This window comes from Aegilops tauschii, chromosome 6 (genome assembly GCF_002575655.3).
Source record: "Aegilops tauschii subsp. strangulata cultivar AL8/78 chromosome 6, Aet v6.0, whole genome shotgun sequence".
Lineage (NCBI taxonomy): Eukaryota > Viridiplantae > Streptophyta > Magnoliopsida > Poales > Poaceae > Aegilops > Aegilops tauschii.
In genome coordinates, this window is record NC_053040.3 from 21,577,625 (window position 1) to 21,590,409 (window position 12,785).

The 12,785-nt window shown below is 43.9% G+C and overlaps 1 protein-coding gene across 1 annotated transcript; it reads left to right on the forward strand.

The window, feature by feature from the left end:
• The first annotated feature begins 1,070 nt into the window (after positions 1-1,070).
• Positions 1,071-8,265, forward strand: LOC141025723 (uncharacterized). Its single transcript, XM_073501635.1, has 10 exons — positions 1,071-1,194; positions 1,280-1,369; positions 1,466-1,570; positions 1,672-1,755; positions 1,842-2,015; positions 3,316-3,465; positions 4,684-4,809; positions 4,909-5,829; positions 5,916-6,576; positions 6,681-8,265. Exons 1-10 carry the CDS (start codon positions 1,071-1,073, stop codon positions 8,263-8,265), a joined length of 4,020 nt encoding a protein of 1,339 aa, XP_073357736.1.
• Positions 8,266-12,785: the final 4,520 nt, after the last annotated feature.

A 12,785-nucleotide genomic window follows, 5' to 3' on the forward strand; every position in this document is an offset into this window, starting at 1 on the left:
AGTTGTACATCACATTAGATTGCACCATACACCTACATTAGTCATAAAATTTAGGAATAGTGCAGCCTGTTTTGACGATGGAAAATACAAAATGTTTGTAGTCAATAAAATCAATATATAGAGTGAAAAACGAGGCAAACTCATTCTGTAACTTCTTAAGCTTCAGCTTCCCAAATTTATGACTAAATCCCACCTCAACAGCCCAAAATTATGACCGTGTTGAATTGTTCCATCTCAACAGCCCAAAATTACTAAATCCCATCAAAAACTACATGTTGAACTGTTCCAAAGCACCATTAATCAGAACATGTACAAAGAAACAAAGGAGTGATCAACAGCCAAAAATAGGCTAAATTACGAACCTGAGAATCAGGTCATGGGGTTCCAGGGGAAACTCCTTCGCGCCCTGCTGGCGCGAGTTGAGCACGACCGTGGACTCACCAGGGTCGTCGAAGCTGCAGAACATGCTGCTGCTGCTGCTGCTGCTTGACATCGCGCTGCTGTCCCTTGCAAAGTATTATTCTGGACACTCTGCGAAACGCCCGTCTGAATTTCCATGATGGCACGAAACTAAATGTAAGTAATATTGCTCTAGGAAATATAGGAGTACTCCAAGAGTGCTCTGTTCATTTGATGGATTGTGCGTGTGCCAAGAGCCAGGCCAGTATGCACATTTAGTATGCATAGGAATAAAAAAAGAAACATACTTTCAATTTCAATGGGATCCCTCGGGAAGTTCCTTTGCACTGGAACATACATTAACTCGAAGATTTCCCTTTTACTTTTCGAACCAGGATCTAAAATCATTTTCAGCGTATTAGTTGTCTTTATCTTCTCCATCAGATCCAGCCACATATACATGAATGAACAAGTGCCGTAGTGAATTCTATAAATTACAAACATCAGTTAATTCAAATATTCTTCCCATCAAGCAATGATTGTTCATTAAATGGATCTTTTGGTACCTTAGGTGAGTATGGGGAATTCAAAAAGTACGGCAGGTGAACATCAAACAGATGATGACGTAACTACAGGTATGATGCAGTCCAACGTAAATTCGATCACATGCGATGCGTGCTTTTCTGACAGCGAAATGTGTTGCAGTCCTTAAGAAAGGGGTAATTGATGATGAGTACAACCCAAACACCATACCCGTATCTGAACATTTTGACGATATTTACGCGACGGAACCAGGTATAATTCAGTGTGCAGATTACTTATATGTGTTGCCTAACACAAAATTCTTACATGCATCGACTGTCGGCATTTTGTGTTGCAGTCCTTACGAGTGTTGAAAATGTTGAAGAATACAATGCAGGCATCATACCCGTAGCTGATAATGTTGACGATACTTCCACAACAGAACTAGGTATGAGACTGTGTGAGTACTTCTTGGAATGTTGCCTAAATCCTATGCCTCCTTTGATTCATTTGTCTTGTATTCATCAACATTACAACTCTACAGATGGTTCTAAATTGCTACGTATTGATGATGCTCATGATTCTTCGTTGTCCGCAATGAGTATTATAACACTGAATTTTGGCACACCTGTAGCGCAACATGGAAATGGTACTGACTTAGACTATTTCATGTGACATGAGTAATAATATTTATGGGTGTAATCCATCATGTACAACCTAACGCAATTTGAGTTGATTTCTAATTTGTAGGGCAAGAACCTTTGAAATTCAGGATGCTTGAGTCTTTTGAAAACAATAAGGATAATACGACTAACCTACAGGATGAAAATGAAGGTAGTCTCCAAGCATGCCTACCCATTTTCAGATTGACGAGATGACCTGTACGGGATTATTGTTTTATCCTTTTATTCACACTCCAGAGGACACAACTTGCGAGCAAAAGGCAATGGTATCTGTATTTTTTGAACGGACTAAATCCGCTGATCAAACTAGGGAACAGTTCAATGCACAGAAGCGCGCAGCTTATCGGAAGAAAAAAGATGAGGATATGGTCAGGTTACAAAAGGAGAATCAGCCTTCCCTTCCAAAGACTGGTAAGTAGTTTGGCGTGATTTTTCTGACTACTCTTAGGATTACATAGATTATTATTTGAAAGGGCACGGTATGCGAAGAATTCGTTATAGTAACGTAACTATATATTGCTCCTTAAACTCTCATATATGTGGTACGTATGATAGACCATAGGGATCTTATCAACACGTGGAGGCGGGCATCTTATCACACAAACAAGTCAGATTGTTTAAAAAAACATCAAGAAGATGGGCATAATGTTCATCGCCGTTCTCTATGTGATATCACCAACGTGAAACAACCTTCATATGTGATTCCAGGTATATTGTTGGTACTTTCGCAATGTTGTGCGTTATATGTGCGTATTACATAAGTGTACTAGATCAGCTTCTATGCATCTTATTTTTACTCTCCGCATTTATGCCAGAATACAATAGGAGATGAACTGATGGGACAATTCAACAAAAACGGGTCAGATCATATGCTTGGGCAGCTAAACAAACAGACACGAGATGATCTATGTCCCCTTCCTATTTCAAGTAAGTCTATTTTATCTTACATCCGTACATTCATATGTTTGTACGGCTACAGCTAAACATTCCCATACAAGACGATATTCGTCCCGTAATTGATTCAATAACATCTGGTTCTGTCATTTAAGTTTATACGATCCAATCATTCCCATCAGATAACCCAGGTAGCTCGGACTATACATCAATCTCGCATAATGATGCGGGATATCCTTGTAGTGGTACGGACACTTCTGGTATGATTTCTGCGAATGATATACAAGGTAATATCATTGGACCTAATCCAATTTCATTTCATATCAAATTATGTTGTTTCCTATGGTTTTTGAGAGAATGGCATGAATGTCACCAGTAAATGACTTTAACGCCAACAAAGAAAATGCGCAAAAAACAGAAGAAGAACGCAAAAGAGACCAAAGAAACGCCCTAAGGAGAACTACTTATCGGCCGAAAAAAGATCTGCTACTCCAGGATGAAAATGCACAGACTCTTAATTTATCAGGTAAGCTTTAAAAGTTTTATTAATTATAGTCAGTACCACGGTTAATGTCAAAACCTTTGAGATTGCAATATGTATTGATTACTTTGCTTAAGTATTCAACCCAACAAGCTTATTTTGGTATACATCAGTGTCGCATGACGAGTCAACATTTCCTGCAACAGCTACTGTCACATCTGGACTCATTAATGACATAGATCTACAACGTAAACAAATTGTGGGTACTAAAGTGTCAGTTGCTGAGTTGGTTATGTTTTGTTATCTAAAAATTGTGAGTGTCCTGATTGACTTCAGATTTAATCTTGAATGACACCCAAGAAACAAATGCAAAAACGGAGGAAGAACTCAAGAGAGACCGTAGAAACGCCATGCGGAGAGCTACATATCGAATGAAAAAAGATCGGCAATTCCAGGATGAAAATGCTAATGCCATTAATTTATCAGGTGAGCTCTAAAAGTTATATTAATTATAATCAGTACCACTACTCTTGTCTTAACCAGTGACTTGGCGATGTGTATTGACAACCTCTGTTAACAAGACAACCCATCTATCTCCAACTATACATCATTCTCGCATAATGGGTCAACATTTCCTGCTACAACTACGGTCACATCTGGTCTCATTAATGGCAATGACCTAGAAGGTAATCATATTGTTGGGACTCCATGATCAATTAAGGGCCTGTGGATACATTATATTTTAAATTTTGTGAATGTCCTGAATGACAGCAGACGTCATCTTGAATGACGCCCAAGAAACAAATCCAAAAACGGATGAAGAAATGAAGAGAGATCGTAGAAACGCCATGCGGAGAGCTTCTTATCGGAGGAACAAGGATAAGCTTCTCGAAGAGGGAAACAAACGTCCACTTTCATCATCAGGTAAAATATTACCTTGAGTTTCACCATGTGTGTTACTGACTTGTTGTTGCTCATACCAAAATACTTTTTAGCGACCATCATGCTCGAAGCGTACAGTTTAACGGTACATCTTAATGCACATTGTTTGTATTTACGTTAAATTAGAATATGTATGATGACACTGCCTCCATACGTCTTAATATCAAATAGTGTTAATAGCAAGCCCCCCCCCTAATAGCTCGAGCTATACAGAAATATTGCAGGAGGAAGCAACATTTACCCCTTCAACATTAGACATGTCTGGTGTCAATCATGATAATGATCTTGCTAGGAGGAAACGTGATAATGAGCGGAAATGTAATTTAACAAACGAGCAAAGGGAGCAGATAAACGAACGTAGTCGAGCTTCTTATCAGAAGAAAAAGGAGGAGGTAACGGTTGATGTGAGACAAAAACAGAATGAAAAAGTACGAGATAAGCAGACGGAACGCCGGAAAAGCATGTCAGTAATTGAAAGGGGGGAGTCAAGTGCTCAAAGGAAGGCCAATTATGCCAGAAGGAAAAACACCCCGTGCAACGAATCCATCGCTATCCCCCGTCCAGACCTGGGAAACTCAACCTCTCAATGTCCGGCATTCACCTGCCGCACATCACCCGTCTCTCGGGCCAGAGGAGATGATTCATCTGATGGCGACCCTCCGACGAACATGCCGAATTACACTGTCCGTACCGATGGTATGAATGTACTATTGTCACTTTTCTTATGGTAATTATAAGCAACCCTCTTGTAACATGATGAAGTCTACTGGCACATTCGCCACGACGACAATGCAGGTGACATCGATGTATTCCTAAGCGACATCATGGGCGATGAGCCGACAGGTCCCAATTTGATGGACGAGGAGTACTACATGTTTCGCAACCAAGGTATGGTCAACTCTGAACTAGCACGTCGTGTGGCTTTATTGTAGTTAGAATTATGTGCAGTTTTTATTTTGAACGTGATGTTTCAACAAATGCCCGTAGGATCCGATAATGACAGCATGGATGATGAGAGCGAAGCAACCATGACTGGTGGTAATCCTAGCGAGATTGATCCATTTGACTTTGTCTACTCAAACATTCCAGACAACACTCACATCCTGAAACTCGCCGCAAACTGTGAACACTGCAAGGCCAGAAAATTTGAGTCTGAGACTGACGGGTTCTGCTGTCGCAATGGCCAGATCGAACTTAAGCAACCGGAACCAGTCCCAGAGTTGGTGAGGCTATGGTCCAGCATGGATGCAGATTCTAGACATTTTTGGGAGAACATACGGTTCTTCAACAAGCATTTTGCCTTCACAACCCTTGGCGTCAGCCTTGATGAAAACTACACAAACATGAAGTCTGGGGTGTACACATTCCGGGCACACGTCACCATCTACCACAATGTGCATTCGTTCGGGCCTAGCTCCCGTCCTGAACATCTGCAGTTGTACTTCTATGATGACGACCCAAACCTTAATCATCGTAAGGCGGCGACCAATCAATTAGACCAGGATGTCGTGAAGATGTTAGTAGACATACTCAAAGAAAACCCATACTCCCAGCAATTTAGGAGTTTGGGTGCACACAAGGACAACCTCGATGATTATAGGATAGACCTAAACACCGATAAGAGGCTTGACCAAAGAAGATATAATAGACCGCTGTCAACTGAGGTTGCTGCAATTTGGGTTGAGGGCAGTGACCTAGCCAAAAGGTTTGACAGGAGGATAACGCTTTGTGGTAACAACAACGAAAGGCACAGTATACATGTGACCTCCGGAGCATATGATCCGTTGTCTTATCCCCTATTCTATCCAAGGGGGGAGCTAGGTTGGCACCCAAAGCTACCTAAACGTAATGTTCCATGGGAGGTTGTACAACATCCTCAACTGGGCCATGATGATGAGGAGGATGCAGGTATGTCGTTTGTGTCCGATTTGGTTACAAATAATATATTATTTCTCAAAAGTATCCTCATTTTCGTGGTACTCAATCATGTGCAGAGGGGAATAGCAGGTTATGCGTCTCCGTTAGAGACTACTACTGTTACATGCTGCAAACACGGCCTGCGATCTTCAATCCCATACTCTGTGGAGCACGCCTGCTGCAGCAATGGGCGGTCGACATGTACATCAAGATTGAGAGTTGTCGGTTGAGGTGGTATAGGAAGAACCAGACGCAGATTCGTGCTGACTTGTATAAAGGAGTTGTTGATGCGATCACATCGGGGGAGACGAGAGCAAGCGCTGTTGGCACCCGAATAGTTCTCCCTGGAACATACCCTGGTGGCGACCGCGACATGAAGAAGAGGCATATGGATGCCATGGAAATTGTCCATACATACGGGAAGCCTGACATCTTCTTGACCATGACTTGCAACCCTAAATGGGAAGAGATAACAAATGAGTTGCTTCCTGGTCAGACGGCGCAAGACCGACCTGATATTGTGGCTCGCGTGTTCTACGGCAAACTAGAGGCTATGAAATACATGTTGTTCAAGAAGCATATCCTGGGTGTTGTGGTCGCTTACGTTTACGTAGTCGAGTTCCAGAAGAGGGGCCTCCCCCATGCACATTTTCTGTTGATCATGGATTCAACATATAAGCTTGTCGTCCCGGAGCAGTATGACCGACTAATTTCCGCAAAGCTCCCAAACAAGCAGAAGTATCCGAATTGCATGCATTGGTGGTAAAACATATGATGCACGGACCCTGCGGTGCTCTCAACCCGAAGAATGTTTGCATGCAAGATAACGAATGTAAGTGCAGATACCCACGCCCGTTCAATGAGAACACAGCACAAGGAAAGGACTCATACCCAGTTTATCGGCGTAGAGACGATGGAAGCTGTGCTAAGGTCCGAGGGAAAATGTTGGACAACAGATGGGTTGTGCCTTATAATCCTTACCTTCTGCGGATGTTCAATTGCCACATCAACGTTGAGGTCTGCTCTAGCATAAAGGCCGTCAAATATCTTTACAAGTACATTTACAAGGGCCATGATAAGGCTTCTTTCAGCATCGACCAGCCCGATGCCGATGGTAACATCGATGAGATCAAGAGATACGTTGACGCAAGGTGGGTCACCCCTCCGGAGGCTATGTGGAGGATATTTGGCTTCCCACTTTGCGCCAATTACCCGCTTGTCTTGCAGTTGCCTCTTCATCTCCCAAATATGCACAGGGTTGCATTCAATGCACAGGCTGACTTGAAAAATGTTGTCGCCTCCGAAAATGCTTCAAAATCCATGTTAACGGAGTATTTCAAGGCTAACCAGGAACACCCTCGGGCTAGGCATATATTGTACAAGGATTTTCCCGGAAGCTTCACGTGGCAGAAGAAAAAGAAGTTTTGGAAGCCTAGGGTCGAGCGTTTTCAAATAGGTCGCATCGTGTCTGCCAATCCTGCCGAGGGGGAGCGATACTACCTGCGTGTGTTGCTAAACCATGTTACGGGCAAAACATCCTTCGACGACTTGCTTACCGTGGACGGCGTGCTATGTGGGAGCTTTAGAGATGCTGCTGAAAGGTTGGGACTCATCGAGGCAGACAACACGCTCGACGACTGTCTTACTGAGGCTGAGCAGTGGGCGATGCCATGTTCTCTTAGGAGGCTCTTCGCAACCATCTTGGTGCACTGCGAGCCAGGCGACGTGCGCGGTTTATGGGATAGGCACCTCGAGCCTATGTCAGATGACTATCGTCGAACACGCACGTCCCCGAACGAGGTGGAGCAGATGGTGTTGCTTGACATTAGGGGTATGTTGCAGTCCATGGGTAAAGACATTGTTGATTTCGCTCTGCCAAGCATCGATGATGCGTTTGACCCAACCGAGGGCGAGGCAAGAGAGGTCATCGAGGAATCAACCGTTGAGTTTGACATGGATGACACTAAATTGGCATCTTCCCTGAACTTGGAGCAGAGGGCCGCATACGACGAGATACTAGCGGCTGTTGAACGCGGTGATGGGGGTGTATTCTTTGTTGATGGCCCTGGAGGTACAGGAAAGACCTTCCTATACAGGGCGATGCTTGCCAAGGTGAGGAGCGATGGCAAGATTGGTATCGCTACCGCGACGTCGGGCGTCGCCGCTTCTATCATGCCTGGCGGCTGGACTGCCCACTCGAGGTTGAAGATCCCATTGAGTTGCAATGATGGAGCCTCGTGCAGCTTCACCAAGCAGAGTGGGACCGCGAAGCTGCTAAGGATGGCCTCATTGATAATATGGGACGAGGCCAGCATGACGAAGCGACAAGCGGTCGAGGCATTGGACAATAGCATGCGCGACATTATGGGAATACGCGACCGACCCTTTGGAGGAAAGACTGTTGTTTTTGGTGGGGACTTTAGGTAGGTGCTTCCGGTCGTCAGAAGGGGGTCATGGGGCCAGATAATTGATGCAACCCTCCGAAGTTCTCATCTATGGAAGGGTATGCGGCAGCTTCGGCTCATCACCAACATGATGGCTCATAATGACACGTGGTTTGCAGATTACTTGCTAAGGGTCGGCAATGGCACTGAGGATGTCGACGATCAAGGCAACATACTACTCCCTGAAGACATATGTCTGCCGTCTACAGGCGAGGTTGACGACCTGGAGAAGCTTATTGACCACGTGTTTCCGAGTCTAGATGACAACATGTCTGATTCGAATTACATGACATCTCGCGCAATCCTTTCCACGACAGACGACAATGTCGACAAGATAAACATCCGCATGATAGAGTGTTTTCATGGAGATGAAGTAATCTATCAAAGTTTTTTTTTTTGCTTCCGTGAAAGGCACGACCATGTCTTTTGGAAACGGAAAAAAACATGTTTTTTTTGCTTCGTGAGAGGCACGGTTTTGCTTTTGCGAGAGGTGCGGTCGTGCCTTAAAAAACATGTTCTTCTTTTTTTGCTTCCGTGAGAGACACAGTTTTGCTTTCGCGGACGTGCCTCTCAAAAAGGGAAAAACATGTTTTTTCCTTCCGTGAGAGGTACGGTTTTGCTTCTGTGAGAGGCACGGTTGTGCCTCTCGAAAACAAAAAAAATAAGTTTTTTCCTTCTCTGAGAGGCACGGCTTCCCTACCATGAGAGGCACGGCCGTGCCTCTCGAAAACGGAAAAAATATATTTTCTTTTTTTCTTTTTTCACGAGAGGCACGTTTTTTTGTCTTATTTTTTATGAAAATATTAGTCAGAACCTATCAACATGGGATCTAGTTTTGAAAATCTCGACGTGAGGAATCCAATGGTGAAAATGGTTTGAGATTTGGACACACGATTAAAGAGATAAAACGTTTTGAATAAACGAATCTATAAAAAAAGGAAAGTGATGTTTGAAAAGAGTACTCCTCAACTAGTGATTTTTGTATTAAATTGGGTGATACCTATTTGGCGCCCTCAGCGCCCGGTACAGTATATTGGGTGGTCTTGTTTGGCTGAAATCACTAAAGAGCAATCTTTGCAAAGGTCACCCCACCTCTTTAGGTTGCGACAAGTGGCATGTGTGTCACTTATCGCAACCAGGGAGTTTTCTTTTTTTAGTAGATCCGATTATTCAAAACGTTTTATCTCTTAAAATGTGCATCCAAATCTCGAACCATTTTCACGGTTGGATTCCTCACGTTGAGATTTTCAAAACTAAATACCATGTCGATAGATTTTGACAAATTTTATTTTACAAACAGAAATGAACGGAAAAACCAAACCGGAAGCCCGTTTTTTCCCCTTTCCAAAGAGAGACGCGACTGTGCCTCTCCCGGAAGTAAAATCATGCCTCCACGAGAAGCAAATTCGTGCCTCATATTTTTCTCCCATTTCTGATAGGCATGGCCATACCTCTCACGGAAGCAAAATCATGCCTCTCACAGAACCAAAAAAACATGTTTTTTTCCTTTTCCGAAAGCACGGCCGTGGCTCTCGCGTAATTAAATCCGTGCCTCTCGCAAAAGGGAAAAAATATTTTTTTTCCGCTTTCCAAGAGACATTTGAGGAAGCAAAACGGTGCCTCTCGGAAAAACAAATTTGTGCCTCTCTTGAAAGGAAAAAAAATTGCGCAATTTTTTTTGTGTCCAGAAGTTAAGAAAGACTGGTGGTAACCCAAAAAGCTGCAAATAAATAAAAAAAAGGTCAAGAACAAGTGCGAATAAATAAAAAAACAAAAATCTGAGGGAGCGCCCAGAGTATGACACGTGGTGACGGCTGAGCCCACCCCTGGTCACCCTTGTGAACAAGCGCTCGTTAGTTAGAGTTGCTCTTCCATTTTATGTTTGGAGGTCTTGTTTGACGCCCTCAGCGCCCCTTAGACTAGTTGGCTCTCGCAGACGCCTTGTAGCAGGCTGGCCCAGTAACTTCCTCGATTTAGAAAAAAGTTCATCGTTATTTGAAGAGAAGTTCACAAATTGAAATAGTTCACCTACTTGGGAGAAAAGTTCACAAAATTGAAATGGTTCATCGATTTTGAAAATGGCTCATCGATTTTGGGAAAAAAATCATCGATTTTGAATATCGTTCATCGAATTTAAAAAAAGTTCATCAAGTTTGGAAAAAAAGTTCACAAAAATTGGAAAAAGTTCATCAAGTTTGATTTTTTTTTCATGATTTTGAAGGAAAAAAATCACGAATTTAAAAAAGTTCATCAATTTTGAGAAAAAAGTCATAAAGCAAAAAAAACATAAATTTTAAAAAATCATCAAATTTAAAAAAACACTTATTCCAAAAATGGTTCATCAATTTGAAAACAAAATGTCACAAATTAAAGAAAATCTCATGATTTATTATTTAAAAAACATGAATTTTAGAAAGGAAAATAAATGTGTAAAATTAAATAGAAGGAGAAAAATAAATAACATAAGAAAACTAGCCAAACAAAAACGAAAAAAATAGGAACCACTGCTTTTTTCAGTGTCGTATTTAAGAGTAGAAAAGACAATCTAGGCACTAGACTTTGGTTGTCCGACTTGGTTATTCGATCCGATGTACCGAGTTTGAATCGTGTCTAGCGCTAGATTTTTGGAGTTTAAAATGGAGAAAAGAAGGTGAAATGGGTTGGCCCATAGCGGAGGGGGGGTGCGCCGGTTTACAAAATGAACTGTTTGCCTAAAAAAATGAACTGTAACTGATTTGCCCAGTATGTTTTGTTACTTGGCGCACACTGTCCCGCCATCATGGGCTCGGTCCATTTCCTTCTGTGTTTTCTTTCCAAACGTCAAAAAGAGTAGGGAAACATTTGCGGCCGGGGCGCCGGCCGAAATATTCCGCCAGCCGCACGCGGGCCTTGTAATTGATATCGATCGTGTGTCGCCCAAGGCCATGAGCGATTCCTACTCAAACCTTATCCACACCTCATACGAACCGTTTTCCATCTTTCTCTTTCTCCTTCCTCAAGACCGCTCCCTTCTCCATCTATGCCTCATGCGCATCACACCGGCATGACGAGGCTTGCAACTAGGGCGAGCCACGGCAGGGCGGAGAAGACTACAACAACCAGCGCCTCCTCCCTCACCTTTTCCCCTCACAACCCCCTTGGACACCCTCACCTTCTTGCACAAGAGCTGCGACTGACAGTCATCAGAGCTGGAATCAGCTTTTACAGATGCTACAACCATCTTCTTTTCTTGCTAGAACCAACAACTAGCGGTGGTGGAGCTGCGAAAGGCAATCGATGGAGCTGCAATCAGTGATACAAAATGCTACGACCGGAGATGTTTTTCTGGAACCAGAAGGAGAGCGGAGGCTGCAAATGGTGCGGAGAAGCTGCAAAATAGTACCTAAAAATGCTACAACCGGTGTCCAGGAAAGGTACCACCGGCTTCTTCAAAGTTTCAAACAGAGACGAGGAAGCTGGGAGGAGGCCACCACACAAACCAAAAAGCTGCAACCGGCTGCGAGATAGTTGCAATGTGTTTTGTGAATAGCTTCAACCGGGGAGAAAGGGCATGCATGACGTGCTACAGCCGAAGACAATGACATTTTGTTGTTGCAACCATGTTGACTTTTTGCTACCACGCTGATGGCAATTTGCTACATCCATCCGCGTCACATGACGGAGCTACGACCCATGACGGCAAAGATGGCTTTTTGCTGCAATCGTCATCAATTTTTGCTACATCCGGCGAGGATTTTTGCTACATCCATTCATGATAGAGATGCGACCCGACCGGGACGGCATGACGCCTCCTTTAGCTACAAGCCATCACCGGCGTCGACTCGGTGCTACAACCACGTTGCTTTTTTGCTTCAATCGGCAACCGCAAAAGCTACTAACTAGTGAGGGCTTTTTGCTACGATGGGCGATGGAGGATGGTGAGCTACTCGGGGGTATCGGGCATGAGCGGTACCAAGCACGCCGGTGAGTTGTGCCCATCGCACACCGGAGCTGCAACCGTCACCATAGGAGCTACAACCCACATGATGCATCTGTTGCATGGGTGCAGTGTATCCAGTGATGAGGAGGGACGGCAAGGTGACTAGGACGACCGGTGAGGACGACGACCAGCGGCAGCGACGGCAAAACATGCATGGCCGATGAGATGGAAGGGAGCGATGACATGCAGAAATGATCTTTTCGTATGAGTGTGTTGACGAAGACAACGACGCATCAGACGGTTCCTATCGAACCAATCGGGTGGCTGCGGGCCGACCGACCCAAATTTGGGAGGATTCGAACTCCAATCGGCCTTGTTCAATCCCCGACCCCATAACCTGTTGGGGAACGTAGTAATTTCAAAAAATTTCCTACGCACACGCAAGATCATGGTGATGCATAGCAACGAGAGGGGAGAGTGTTGTCCACGTACCCTCGTAGACCGACAGCGGAAGCGTTATCACAACGCGGTTGATGTAGTCGTACGTCTTCACGATCCGACCGATCAAGTACCGAACGTACGGC